The 15,003-nt window shown below is 41.9% G+C and overlaps 1 protein-coding gene across 2 annotated transcripts in view; it reads left to right on the forward strand.

Moving 5' to 3' along the window:
- The window catches only part of exoc6b (exocyst complex component 6B), a 131,021-nt gene that overhangs the window by 114,046 nt on the left and 1,972 nt on the right, over nucleotides 1-15,003 (forward strand). For both annotated transcript variants that reach the window (XM_055229100.1, XM_033983671.2), the window contains 2 exons: nucleotides 9,256-9,368; nucleotides 12,372-15,003. The exon at nucleotides 12,372-15,003 is cut by the window's right edge. In XM_055229100.1, coding sequence (XP_055085075.1) covers nucleotides 9,256-9,368; nucleotides 12,372-12,492 — 234 coding nt within the window. In that variant the 3' untranslated portion in view covers nucleotides 12,493-15,003. The remainder of the gene's footprint in view (nucleotides 1-9,255; nucleotides 9,369-12,371) is intronic.

Consider the following 15,003-nt stretch of genomic DNA (forward strand, 5'->3'; position numbering starts at 1 on the left):
TTCTGTCACTTTCACTGATAATGGAGCACACTGACAAGTTAAAAGCCCAGTGCGGGACTTTTCACTCTGTGTGAGAGTGAGGTTATGTCCCAGAGTGTGTTTAAAGTGACACACGTGTGGGATTATGACGTTTAACACAGTTTAAGTTTGATCTGTGTTTGTGTGTGTGATCTGATGAAAAATGAGACGGGTCCATGGGCAAGACTGAAACTGGACTAAAGCGGGACTGAACCAGGACTGAACCAGGACTGAACCAGGACTGCACCAGGACTGAACCAGAACTGAACCAGAACTGAAACTGGACTGAAACAGGACCGAAATAGGACTAAACCAGGACTAAAATCAGGACTAAAACAAGGACTGAACCAGGACTGAAACTGGACTAAACTAGGATTAAAAAACAGGACTAAAACCAGGACAAAACCAGTACTGAAATAGGACTGAACCAGGACTAAAATAGGACTGGACCAGGACTGGACCAGGACTGGACCAGGACTGAACCAGGACTGGACCAGGACTGGACCAGGACTGAACCAGGACTGAACCAGGACTAAACCAGGACCGAAACTGGGCTGAACCGGGACTAAACCGGGACTAAACCAGGACTGAACCAGGACTGAACCAGGACTGAACCAGGACTAAAATAGGACTAAACCAGGACTAAACCAGATCTAAACCAGGTCTAAACCAGTACTAAAATAGGACTAAACCAGGACTAAACCAGATCTAAACCAGGTCTAAACCAGTACTGAAATAGGAGTGAACCAGGACTAAAACAGGATTAAAACAGTAAATTTATGAGTCTTGCTCTGGATTTAAAGATCTTATTATTTCAATCTGCAAATATCAAACATCAGAAAAAACTCCCTCATCAAAACATTTATTAAAGATTCAAACTGATTTTTTTTTAGCTTTCTCCCGTGTTATAACCTCGCTCCCTCATCAAAAACACGTCTGAGGTTTTAAATGTCATCCATGCATGTTTGAGTCATCTAGAGATCTCTCCTGGGCCCTAATCAAACCCTCCTTACTGTTATCTGTAAGATTCTGTACGAGGCTCCGCCCACAAGCCGACATCTCCCACACGACCACAATCCTCCATAAATAAACAAAAACATGACAAAAAACTGTGCACTACGACTTCACAAACCTGATTCGATGTGCAGTAGTTTCATTAGTGCAACGCAGCTGATTGTGTTGTGATGGCGCTCTGAAGGGGGAGGGGCTTAGCACAGAGAGCAACGGGAAACTGACGCTTATAAAACATGTTAATATGTTGTTTTTGGGCGAATATCGCATTTTTAAAACGATAAAAGTAAACATTTAACACCCCATACCCTCCTCTTTAACGTATATCCTCGTCTCCGTCGCCGCCGCCTCCCGTCGTATCACATTAGCGAGTGTTTTTCCTGTTTTAAGTACGCCTCATTTGTTTTGGGACTCGGGGGAGCGGCTGCGCGGCCGTTTGTTACGGGTTCACTGAGAATCCGGCGCTGCGAGGGATTATGTAATGTTTTTAAATGTGGACAAACACCGCGCTCCATTCATCTGAGAAAGACGCCAAACACACAGAAATTAGGCCCGTTTCCTCCAATAACGAGGAGGAGGAGGAGGAGGAGGAGGAGGAGGACGACTTCAGTAATAAAGAGACTCACCGTTTATTCACTGTTAAAATGGATAAAAACAGTGATATTTACATTAAAGGTTCTATATTACACAAAATGGATTCCCGTAGCTTTAAGTCGCGTTATAAAAGTGTTAAAACGTCCAAAACACACCTGGAGTTGTGTTTTGTTTCACTCACACACGTCTGAGTAACTTTCTATTATCATCTCCAAACCTCAAAATGCGCCGTTCCACCTCGTGATGTCATCAAGTGGTAGTTTTCCACAGGTTTTAACAGCGACGTTTGACCTTTTAGTTCAGTAGAGATAAGTGGCAAATCCAGGAGCTGAAACGATCCGAATGATTCTAGAAATGAAGGTGTGTGGAGTTAAAAAAAAAAAAAACAACAACACAGAAACGCAGCGGAGCACTTCCTGTATCGCCACTTGATGACATCACAAGGTGGAACAGAAGAGCTCAGGCTAAATATGCAGGTTTGTTTGTGCGTCAAACACGCGCGAATGAAACAAAAAACGCAACTCCGGGTCTGTTTGTGACGAGGATAAAAACATCACGTCATCGACATTACCTGAGCTCTGATGCTAACCGGAGGCACTGCTCTGTCTGAAGCTGTTACTCAACCTTGATTTTACTTTAAAATGAGCTTTGATTTAAACAGTCTGATCATGAAGAACATGTGAACTGATCTGTGCTGCGAAGCAAGAAGTCGCTCTCAAATAACGTAAATACAGTCGCGAGCTAGCTAAGCGTTAGCCAACAGTATTTTTTCAGTTAGTCGCGCTCACGTTTTTGTTGAAAATCAGACGTTTAAACAGAACCGTGAGCTCAGATTGATCACGGACCTCTGGAAATGTGCTGTTTAAGTCTATTTTGTGTTATTTCACCAGGCAGTTTTCCCTAATGTGTCGCTACGGTAACTGCTCAATATTACGCCATAGACATACATGCACAAACAGATTCAGGAAAGGTTCATCTCTGTCCTGTGAACGTGAGCGTAGTGTCGACTTTTTGAGCCTCTTCTGTTGTTTGGGACGTTGGTTATTGTCTTTTTTTATTATGTTTTTAAAGTTTTGAGTGGAGGTGGAGGAGCTGGTGGTGGTGGTGGAGGAGCTGGCGGTGGAGGAGCTGGTGGTGGTGGAGCTGGTGGTGGTGGAGCTGGTGGTGGTGGAGCTGGTGGTGGAGGAGCTGGTGGTGGTGGAGCTGGTGGTGGTGGAGTTTTGTGGGAGGTTCCAGTTTTGCGCTCGGCCGTGAGGGAAACAGGCTGGAGTCGTTGTGTTTGAGCTGCTGCAGGAGAATGACAGGAAGTAATAATCAGAGTAAAACTCCAACACAACAGGCACAGGTCACATGGAGGTGAGGGAGGAGAGGGAGGAGAGGGGGAGGAGAGGGGGAGGAGAGGGGGAGGAGAGGGGGAGGAGGATGAGAGGGAGAGGAGGATGAGAGGGAGAGGAGGATGAGAGAGAGAGGAGGATGAGAGAGAGAGGAGGATGAGAGAGAGAGGAGGATGAGAGAGAGAGGAGGATGAGAGAGAGAGGAGGATGAGAGAGAGAGGAGGAGAGGGGAGGAGAGAGGAGGAGAGGGGAGGAGAGAGGAGGAGGAGGAGGAGAGAGAGAGAGGAGGAGAGAGGAGGAGGAGGAGAGAGAGAGAGGGGGAGAAAGGAAAGGGCGAGAGGAAAGGGAGAGAGGAGAGGGGAAGAGAGGTGAGGGCGAAACAGAGGAGAGGAGGAGGGAGAGGCATGAGGGTGACGGGAGAGGAGGAGGGGAGAGAGTAGAGGAGGAGGTGACGGAGAGACAGAAGAGAGGAGGAGGGAGGAGAGGAGAGGAGGAGGTGACGGAGAGACAGAGGAGAGGAGGAGGGAGGAGAGGAGGAGGTGACGGAGAGACAGAGGAGAGGAGGAGGGAGGAGAGGAGGAGGTGACGGAGAGACAGAGGAGAGGAGGAGGGAGAGACATGAGGGCAACAGGGGGGAGGAGGAGGTGACGGAGAGACAGAGGAGAGGAGGAGGGGAGAGAGGGAGACGAAACAGGTAAGGGAGGGAGACGGGGGGAAGAGAGGTGAGGAGCTGTGGATATTTACACTGAGTTCTTCTCTCAAACTGAAAACACTCTGTTCCACCTCGTGATGTCATCAAGTGGTGATACAGGAAGTGCTCCGCTGTGTTTTTAAACTCCACACACCTTCATTTCTCTGAATCGTTTGGATCGTTTCAGCTCTGGAGTTGCCCAATCTCCACTGAACTAAAGGTCAAAGGAGCCGCTAAAACCTGTGGAAAACTCCCACTCGATGACATCACAAGGTGGAACGTCGCATTTTGAGCTTTTTCGATGTGACAGACTGATATTAAAGTGTTAGTGAATGAAACAAAACACAACTCCGGGTGTGTTTTTGAGGCGGTAAACACTTTATAACACGACTTAAAGCTCTTTTTTCTCGTTTTAGTATCAGCTGATCAAAGTTTATTTATTATTTTTATTTTATTTTGACGTCCTAAGTGAATATTCCTCCGTAAATCCTCCTCTTTTTTCAAACTTCTCTCGTCTCTTTCTCTCTTTCTTTCTCTCGAGCGCTGTCCTCTGCCTGACTTTTACCCTGTGTGTGCGTGTGGGTTCAATCCCGGGTCAGAAGCGCGTCCTCCTCCTCCTCCTCTTCCTCTTCTTCTTCCTCCTCTCTCTCCTTTCGTTTTTCTCTCGTTTTTCTCCTCCTCTTTTTCCATTTTCATCCGTCTTTCTGGTGCGCTTCTACTGTTGTCACCCCGGCGTTACCCACTGACCCTCGGTTCACCCAGACACACTCGGGAGATCACGTTACATCACTCCTCCTCTCTTCTCTCCTTTCTTTTTTCTTCCTTTTCTCTTTTTTTTTCTTCTTGTACCTCGTCGGCGCTGGTCTGGTTTCGTTTAGCCCGTCACAAACGCTGTCAGGGCTGCGCACGGAGCGAGGAGGACGACAAAATAACAGGGTTTGGGGCGAAGACGAGATGACAATTGGTTCAAAGGGTTTATATTATGTTAAAGCCTCACCGTGTAACTTTTCTGCCAAAAAAAATCAAATAAAAGTGTTGGTTTTTTTTCATTTTGGATGTTTTTATTCAGCTGAAAAAGGTGTAGAATAGAACAGTGTGCGTCGTTACTCTGAGCGTGCTTGCATCTCCACAAACCTGACTCTGCTTCTCCTGCTTGTTTCCATGGAAACGTTGGTCCTTTGGCTGTGATATTCAACTGAATCCTAAACTAAAACTAGAGAATGTTCCAAAGTCTTTTTTTTAAATCCTCTTCATAAATACATGAAGGAATCTGTGGTCAGTCCTGGTTTAGTCCTGGTTTAGTCCTGGTTTAGTCCTGGTTTAGTCCTGGTTTAGTCCTGGTTTAGTCCTGGTTCAGTCCTGGTTTAGTCCCGGTTCAGTCCCGGTTCAGTCCTGGTTTAGTCCCGGTTTAGTCCCCGGTTTAGTCCCTGGTTTAGTCCTGGTTTAGTCCTGGTTTAGTCCTGGTTCAGTCCTGGTTCAGTCCCGGTTTAGTCCCAGTTAAATCCCGGTTTAGTCCCGGTTCAGTCCCGGTTCAGTCCTGGTTTAGTTCTGTTTTAGTCCCTGGTTTAGTTCTGGTTTAGTCCCTGGTTCCGTCCCGGTGTAGTCCTCGTCTCAGTCCTCATCGTTGTGCTTGTCTCCTTCTTGTTACCTGTTTGTGCGTTAGCATGAGGGAGTTAGCATGAGGGAGTTAGCGAGCGTGCGTTAGCATGAGGGAGTTAGCATGTGGGAGTTGGCGAGCGTGCGTTAGCATGAGGGAGTTAGCGAGCGTGCGGTGGCGGGTCAGGTCGCGGCCGCGCTGAGGTGAACCGTGGGACAGAGAGACAGAAACGCACAGAAGTCGTAGAGGAAGGAAGCAAAGAACAAAACACTTCCTGATTCCTCAACAATCTGCAGAGGTCAGAGGTCACCCAGGACTGGAAGATATGGACATGATAGGATCACATGAGCCGGGGAACGAGTGTGTGCTTTAAACGAGTGAACGGGGGGTGGGGGGTTGGCTCTGTGGGGAATATGACCTGCAGAAAGTTACACACTGTGACTTTAATCACAGATAAACTTCATCAAATTCACTCAAGGCCAAGTCCTGACTCCACCCACTGTCCACCTTCATGTATTTACCTCCACACACTGGACTATCTGCTCTATCACTCCTCTGTTTCTTCTTCCTGTTTTGTCCCTGCTGTCTATCTCTCCATCTCTCTCTCCCTCCCTCTCCCTCCATCTCTCCCTCCATCCCTCCCTCCATCCCTCCCTCCTCACACATGTGTTTTTACTCCGTTAAACAGGGTGTGTGTTTGGACTGACCCAGAGTTCAGCTGAGAGAAAGAAGGAGGGAGGGATGGAGGAGAGGGTGGAGAGAGAGAACGAGAGAGAGGGAGAGGGTGAAGAGAGAGAAAGAGAGGGTGGAGGGGGAGAGAGAGTGAAGAGAGAGGAAGAGAGGGGGAGAGTGAAGAGAGGGGGAGACGTGGAGAGAGTGAAGAGAGAGGAAGAGAGGGGGAGAGTGAAGAGAGGGGGAGACGTGGAGAGAGTGAAGAGAGAGGAAGAGAGGGGGAGAGTGAAGAGAGGGGGAGACGGGGAGAGGATGAAGAGAGAGGGAGAGGGTGAAGAGATAAAGAAGGGGAGAGGGTGAAGACAGAGAGAGGGGGAGAGGGAGAGAGAGGGGCAGAGGGTGAAGAGAGAGGGAGAAAGAGGGGTGAAGGGTGAAGAGATGGAGAGGAGGGAAAGCAAGAGGGGGAGCGAGGAAGAGAGAGGGAGGGAGAGAGGGAAGAGGACGAGTGCAGGAGGTAAAATAGGGAGAGGGTGGAGAGGGTGAAAGAGAGAAGTAAAAGAGGGAAAAGAGATAGAAATAAAAGAGGCAGGGAGGGAGAGGATAAAGTGGGAAAGAGGGGGAGAAGTAAGAGAGGGAGAATGAAGGAGAATTAAAAGAGGGAGAGAGTGGAGAGAGGTATGGAGAGAAAGAGGAAGGGAGAAGATGAAGACAGATGTAGGGAGAGAGAGAGGGGGTATACGATACAAGAAAAGAGGCAAGTTGTGGAGGAAAGACTGAACGATAGACAGAAAGGTGAACGAGATGAAGCAACAAGAGAGAGAGTAGGCGGAGGAGAGAGAGAGGGAGAGAGGGTGTGATCCAGAGTTCACTGGGGCAGTGTGAGGTTATGCAACGATCTGAAACCTCTGCCTCCGCTCAGGGCCAAAGACCAAAACAAATGATTCAAAACAGTCACTGATAAAACCAGAGCCGCCATTTTGTCCAGCTCCACCTTTTCTAACGACTTCACAGACACACGACCGGGCGAAAGTCTGGAGAAACTTTTTCACTTATGTTTCGTCTTTTTTTTCTGTGATTATTTACATTGTCGTTTCTCACTGAAGCATCAAAACTATGAATCACACAAACGGAACGAAGCAAAACAAAATAAACTCGAGACTTAAAACAGTCTCCGAGCAGTGATCAAAGTTTTTTATCGTAAAGAAGCGACTGAGCGAGTGCGACGTCACCCACAGCGTTCAGTCAAATGAAGCTAACCGTGGCTAGCAGTTATAGCGGCTAATTTAGAGCAGAGTTTCATATTTGTAATTCTGACCCTGAGTATCATAGCAACCAAAGAGCCAATCAGAAGAGAGGTTGTTAAAGGTAACGCCTCTTCCTGCCCTTAATGCTAGTTTGGCACTTAGCAACGCTGTCAATCAAACCTGTTGCTAACGCTAGCGGGGAAATACAGCAAATACATGTTCATATGTTGATTTACAGAAACAATAGTGAAATAAAAAACCCAGGATCATGTAGAGGGTTAATACATTTAAGACCAAAATGAGTCAGCAAACAAAAAATAGACAAAAAAAAACTTAAAATAACGTAAACTTAAAAAATATATAACAAATCATAAAATAAATCAACTCAAAATAACAAAAAAAGAAACTCAAAAAATAGGAAAAAATTAATTAACTCAAAATTACTCAAAACAAAACCAAAAAAATAAAAAATAAAATAAATAAAAAACTCAAAATAAACAACTCAACTCTACTAAAAAAAACAACCCAAAAAAACCAAAAAAAAAAACCTCATAATAATAATAATTTTAAAAAAAAAATGAACCCAGGATCATGTAGAGGGTTAATACATTTAAGACCAAAATGAGTCTGAAGCAGCAGCAAACAAAAAATAGACAAAAAAAAAAAAACTTAAAATAACTTAAAAAAAATATATATATAACAAAAAAAATATATAACAAATCATAAAATAAATCAACTCAAAATAACAAAAAAAGAAACTCAAAAAATGAGGGAAAAAAATTAAAAATTAATAAACTCAAAATTACTCAAAAAAAAAAAAAAAAAAAAACAAAAAAAAAACAAACAACCTCTAAATAAACAAAAAACCTCATAATAATAATAATTAAAAAAAAAAAAATGAACCCAGGATCATGTAGAGGGTTAATACATTTAAGACCAAAATGAGTCTGAAGCAGCAGAGACAGAAAGAGGGACGTTTTTCAATAGAAAGTGAATTGGAGCCAGCGTCAGAGCCAATGTCCATGTGGAGTCTGTTATAGTTTACGGTCTCTGTCACGGCTTTGCACTTTGGGCTTTTTTGTCGTGGCTCAGCTGTGAAGTGAAGGAGACGTGATCCTGACACTCAATGACAGAAGGACAAGAGTTTGAGCTGTCGACAAAGAAAAGGGCGGAGTCTCTATATTCACCACATACTTCCATGTATCCTGCATCTTATATTTGATGTCTTCTGTTTGTATATAAAATGTACAAAGTAGTAAAAGTACAGAAAAATAAAACGGTGAATGAGATGGAGCGTCCGTTTTTTTTTTTTTTTTGTGACACTTTTAAATCTTCAGTCGCTCCTTTAATTCTTAAGTTAAACTCACCAAATTTTAGCCGTAGATAAACTGAACCTTCAGAGATTTTTGCCAATATAAATGTTATAATTGTTTATTTACATTTGGACTTATCACCACTTAAACTAGAGGAAGTAAAAATGACAATTAAAAAAAAAAAAAAAGTTTAAGTGTCTGCCATTTTTTACTTTTATTTCATTTTTTAAAGTTTATTTCATTTTTGTTTTAAATCATTTGTCTCTTTTCTGTATTTTTTGTGATATATGTTTTACTTTTATTTCATTTTTTTTCCTGTAATTTTTGAGATTTTTTTTGCAATTTTATTTTATTTTTTAAGTTTATTTAATTAATTTATTTTATTTTATTTTCTTAAGTTTATTTTTATTAATTAATTTTATTTTTATTTCTTCTTTTAACCATTCATTGAACAGCTCGATCCAACTCACTTTGCGTCACATTTAAATCATTTCCGGCTCTTATTTGCTCTTATTTGATCCTCGATATCACGTTTAAGTCATTTATTGTGTCGTCTGAGGTTTATTCACAAACACCTTTTTCTTTAAGATCAACCCACAGGAAGAAATCAGGACTAGTCAGGTCTGTGGAGATCACACACTGCCCCCTGTCTGTGAAAACCAAATCCATTACTTTCTACAAAAACCCGCTGCCTGTTACTCTGAAAACACCGTCAGATCTGATTCAAAAAAGCCTTAAATTGAATCTAAAATCTCTAATAACGTGTTTGTTTGTGTCGTAGCTGCTGGACCTGTTCACTCAGTGGGACTGGTCGACGTATTTGGCCGACTACGGGAAAGGAAGCTCCAAATATCTGAGAGTGAACCCCCACACGGCGCTGGCCCTGCTGGAGAAGTGAGTACCACAGCCCCACCCCGATCTCCCTCATGTACGGTGGCCCGGGAGGTTCACACGAGTCCGTAAAGGTGCGTCGCGTCGGTGGTTTAACTGTAAGAATCTGCAGAAAAATTGTAAGTCGTGTCCATGTTTTTCCCATAACGTTCCATTTTTTGTTTTTGTTTTTCCTTATTAAAAGAACTATTTAAAAGCGCTTTCAATATAAATTTTCGTTTCACTTTAATACGAGAAGCTTCCAGTGTGAACTCAAAGCCACATACTTTTACTGACAGAGGATTGGCTCTAGATTAAAAGGACCGGAGATGATCGTCGTCCATTAGATTTTAATTTCAGTTTTATTGAAGTTGTACGATTGTATTTTAAAGGTGCCATGTTACACAAAAGTGACTCTTGTGAGGTTTAAGTCATGTTTTAACGCTGTTTCCTGCTCAAAAACAGACCTGGAGTTATGTTTTGTTTCATAAGTCACACTTTATGATTAGTCCAAACCTCAAAAACGCTCTGTTCCACCTTGTGATGTCATCAAGTGGTCGTTTTCAACAGGTTTTAACAGCTCCTTTTACCTTTTTTATTCAGTAGATTAGCAAAATCGAGGGCAGAAATGATCCAGATTATTCTCGAAATGAAGGTGTGTGGAGTTTAAAAAACACAGCGGAGCACTTCCTGTATCGCCACTCGATGACATCACGAGGTGGAGCAGAGTTTTAAACGCGTGCGAGTGAAACGAAACACAACTCCAGGTCTGTTTGTGACGAGGAAACGGCATTAAAACAGATCAGAAAATGGCGTAATATGGGAACTTTAACGTAATATCTGAACTCTGTGTGTGAGTTTGACCCTTGCAGGCCACCGTACTCTCAGTTGTTGTTGTTTTGCTCGTCTGTCCTCGCTCTCACCTGCCTCTCCTCCTCCTCCTCTATCGTGTTAAAACAGGTTATCGAAGCCGTGAGTATGCGTCGCACACGTGTGGGTCCACTAACCTTTTGTGTAAATACGTTTCTTCTGTCGAGCACCCACGTTTTTTTTATTTATTTTATTTTATCTGTGCATCACTAACGCGGTCGAGGTGAGATGGTCAGATTAAGAAACCCACATAAACATCCAAAACTAAAAACACACAAAAAAAAAGAACCGTGGCCTCCAGAAGACCCAGGCTCGGTGGTCTCCTCTGCCCCAGGAGGAAGCACCCTGCTGGGCCAAGTATCCGAGCACGGCCCCCTGAACTTCCTGGAGGTCCCAAGACACGACCCTTAACATAACCTGAAGTTCTGTTATGAGAATGCTGGATCACTTCTGCATGTGTAGTTAATCTGGTACGTTCAAAAGTTGTTAATTCAAGTAAAATGTAATGATATTTTTGTGTTTTAAACTGTCACTTGTGTTTGTTTGACGGGTTTTTGAAAATAACACCGCAAGTTTGAGAAAAAGCATGTTTTTTTTAAGATTTTAATGTGAAAATGTGTGTGTTTTCTTTAAAAATCCAGAGATTCAAGTTTGAGAATTGATTTACAGTGTTGGACGTTTAGAGTCGTTGAGTGTGATGTCACGTTCGGGTCCATCAGCTGAAACGGGATTACATTTTTTGTTTTTTTTGTTGTTTTTTTAGCAACAACACGTCTCAGGTTAAAGAGAGACTACGTTCTTTAAAGCTAACACAGATATAAGCATGAATTTATGGTTATAATTGTGACAGAAAGTGTAAGAGGACCCCATTTGTTTATTTTATTTCATTTTTTAAAATTTGTATTATTTGTCTGTTTTCAGCAATTTTTTTTTTTTTTACTTTTTTCATTTTATTATGTTTCTTTTCATTTTTGTATTTGTCTATTTTCAGCAATTTTTGTGATTTTTTTTACTTAAATGTTTTAACTTTAGTTCATTTTTTATTTTTATTTGTTTTCTGTAATTTTTTTGTGATTTTTTTTAAACTTTTATTTCATTGTTTTAGGTTTATTTCATTTTTTTTTTTTTATTTGTCTGTTTTCTGTAATTTTTTAGTTTTTTGGTTTTTTTTTTTACTTTTTCTTAAGTTTATTTAATTTTTCATTTTTTATTTTATTTTTATTCCTTTTCTTTTTATATCTTTTATCAACACGGCGTATTACCAACCATTATACTTGTGTTTCAGAAATACTAAAAAACTTTAATAAAAAGATCATTAAAAAAAGGTTTAGGTTAGAAGCTCGGCTAAGCTAGTGTTAGCGGTGACGTCAGTTAGTGAGATGTACACACTGGTAATTCTGTCACTATTACGACAAACATATTTATGACAGTTTGTGGTTCAACACTTTTGAAAGGAAACTGTCAGTGAGTTTGATGAATAAAAAACAAAAACAAAGCTAAAAATCAGATGTGACGTTTCTGGTTGGACCCGGAAGTGACATCATCTTTTAACAACATTAGCATTTTCAAGTAAAGGTGGTTTAAGTGTCTTGCCAAAGGACACGACAGCAACACTGGAAAAACTAGGATCAAACCCCCGATTTTAAAGTTTTTTGGGGCGAATGCTCTACCACTGAGCCACCGCACAGGCACAAAAATGACAACGGCCCAACTCTGACATCTGCCCTGTTTTAGTCATAATCGTAATCACATGACTCATCGTTTAAAGGCGCTGTACGTCATTTTTAGCATCTTAAAACATAAAAAACAGGTTTGCAGTCGTCCAAAGTTATTCCTCACTCACCTTATGCATTCAGAACATCCTAAGTCTTCACCATGATGAGTTTATAAGCTTTTTTCGCAACTGTCAGAAGCCGGAACGAACCCGAGTTTTGCCGTCACGGTCATGCTAACAACTACTAGCATGCTAACAATGCACATCTTGGTTTGTGGACTGTAAGAACCTTTGTAATTCAACGCAGGCAGGACACAGCAATCCAAATTTGACCCATAGAGCTGCGATTTAACTTTATTATATGACCACAAAAAAAACAGGTACAGCGCCTTTAACCCTACAGCGCCCCCTAGTGGTCTGATCTCATGACTTCTGTGTTTCAGGATGAGGGAAACTGGGAAGAAGAACATGATTCTGGCTCAGCTGAGAAAGACCGACCGCGACCGTCAGAAACTCATCGACACCGTGATCAAACAGCTACGAAACCTCATATCACAGCATTAACGCCACTTTAAGAAACACCCGGAACCGGTTCAAACCAGCCAGAACTAGTCCAAACTGGTTCAGACCAGCCAGAACTAGTCCAAACTGGTCCAATCTGATCTGAACTCGTCCAAACCAGCCAGAACTTACCAGAATCTGACAGAAAAAACATGATAAACTTCATAAACGACATAAAACGTCCACAAACTTCTGTCGTTAGAGTTGGTTTCACAATTTAAACATGCATTATGTAACTTTCCTGCTTGTCTCCATGGAGATTTATCGCTTCAGTGAGAAGGTTCCACAGTTTGACATTAACTATTTAGCATTTATTCAATCACGCGTGTTTTTATTGCTCCAAAATCTTCAACGACCTGCATCCTACTGTGAGTCTACTGTCTACTGTCTCCACAGATCTGACCTGTAACTCGGCCTGGTGGGGGCGGCATCAGCTGCTTGTCTCCATGGAGATTGAAAGATTTAATGTCAGACTGTGGAATATTTTGCTTAAGTGATAGTATCTCCTTGGACAAAAGCTAATGACACACTCTCCACCAGAAAAGTTGCATGATGGTAGAAATATACATCACTTGGGCGAAGTGTCTTGCCCAATGACACAACAATATGATTTGAACCGCTGCGTTTCCTGTTATAATCATCGACTGTGTAAAGAAGTGGACGTCCCCCACAGCGTTCAGCTCCAAATGAAGCTAATCGAGGCTAGAGCAGTTATAGCGGCTAATCTGGAGTCAAGATCCATATTTGGAATTCCGACCACGAGTATCATAGCAACCAAAGAGCCAATCAGGAGCGAGGATGTTGAATAAATGAATCTATTTTATTATTGTGTCTTACAAAAAAAATGCCGAGCTCTTTAATGTTTTTTATAAGACAATAAAATATAACAAGCTAGTTCCCAGAAATGACGCTAACTTATAAACATTAGAGTGAAACAACCATTTGATCTTGAACGTTTCATCAAATAAAGGATTTACAAATTCATCAAAAAATGGACGAAATGACAAAAAATGAGCTTCACATAATCCACAAAGTCTTTCTTCTTCGGGAGCGTGAGAAAAAAACCTTCCAGTTTCTAAGTTAAAGCGACACTGTCAAGTCAAACCTGTTGCTAACGCTAGCAGGAATGACCTCGGGGGAAGGAAGACGCCGGATTTGTCTGTTATTAATGTTTATATTTTGATTTATAGACGAAATAGCGATCGTGTAGAGTCGGTTAATATGAACATTTAAGACCAAAATGACGAGTCGATGAAGCTAGAAGCGCGTCCATGGTGGCTAGCATGTTAGCTATGTCCATTTACATATACAGTCTATGGTTATAACACAATCGCTCATTATTTAAACGAGGTTAAGTATCGTTTTTGCACCTTAAACCATCACAGTCCAAGTTCAGATGATTTTAACTTTACCAAACGGCGACAAATTTACTTAATTTACTCGTAGGACCATTTTGATCTTCTAAAACGTCCACAACTGTCGCTCAAACTACTCACCTCTATTTTGTTTTTGTTTTTTTATGCACTGCAAGTCGCGAGGAACCTCCAGTGTCTTCCACGTTTGCCGACGTAAACGATGTCCGTCGCGGTCGCCAAGAAAACGTCGAAAGTTTTAGCTGCTGCGAAACGAGTCGTACTGAAAACTATTTTGAAACTCGCACGATCAAACTCTCACTTTAACCAAATATAGTTCCATTTTAAGCTCGTAATCGTCTTCCGTTTACGCAGTTTTAGTGTTCAAACAATGTATTTCGATGAATGTTATCCGGCAACTTTTGAATATCTCTCGAAAAGGGATCGTATCGTCCAACCTGGCAACTCGCTTCTTCTGGAACGTCCTTTTTTTTTTAAACTATGCGCCGTCGCCAACTGTTTTCTATTGTGTTGAAATGCTGAAACTGTGATGCACTGTTTTGTTTCAGGAACATGTAGCGCCAAAACGATGCCATTGAGAGTTTAAAGCTCGTTACTGTTACGTTTATATCATTTATTCGTTGCCAGATATTGAACAAAATCCACCCAATTAGCTTAAAACGTTCCGCTGTATGGCATTAACCTAACCTAGCTTGCGTTGAATTGAAGCACAGGTGATTCTGCCGAAAGAAATCCCTAGAAAAACCTGGATTGTTACTGCGCGCGGCGTGGAATCGACATAGATCTGGCTCGTAACTTGGCGTGGCAGCTTCGCCGACCCATTTTTCTTCGTGGAGACGTACGTTTAATGCCATACGGTGTGACGTTCTACGAAAATCCAGAGAAAATATAAGATTCTTTACGATATGCAAGGTGTTATTAACGTCATGGCAACCCGTGATTTTACGAAGCGTTATGCAAATGTTATTTTATCTGGCGACCCGTGATGTTTAGAAGCGTTTTGTCGATATTACTCGCTATAATTATTTTATCCGGCAACCCGTGTAGTGCCTATAGTCAATCTTTATCTTTGAATGTAGTGTTTTTTGATCCTGACAAGTGTTTTTTTTGCCATTATTGTCAAAACTACGTAAGAAATTAA

Source organism: Periophthalmus magnuspinnatus, chromosome 18 (assembly GCF_009829125.3).
Source record: "Periophthalmus magnuspinnatus isolate fPerMag1 chromosome 18, fPerMag1.2.pri, whole genome shotgun sequence".
Taxonomy (NCBI): domain Eukaryota; kingdom Metazoa; phylum Chordata; class Actinopteri; order Gobiiformes; family Gobiidae; genus Periophthalmus; species Periophthalmus magnuspinnatus.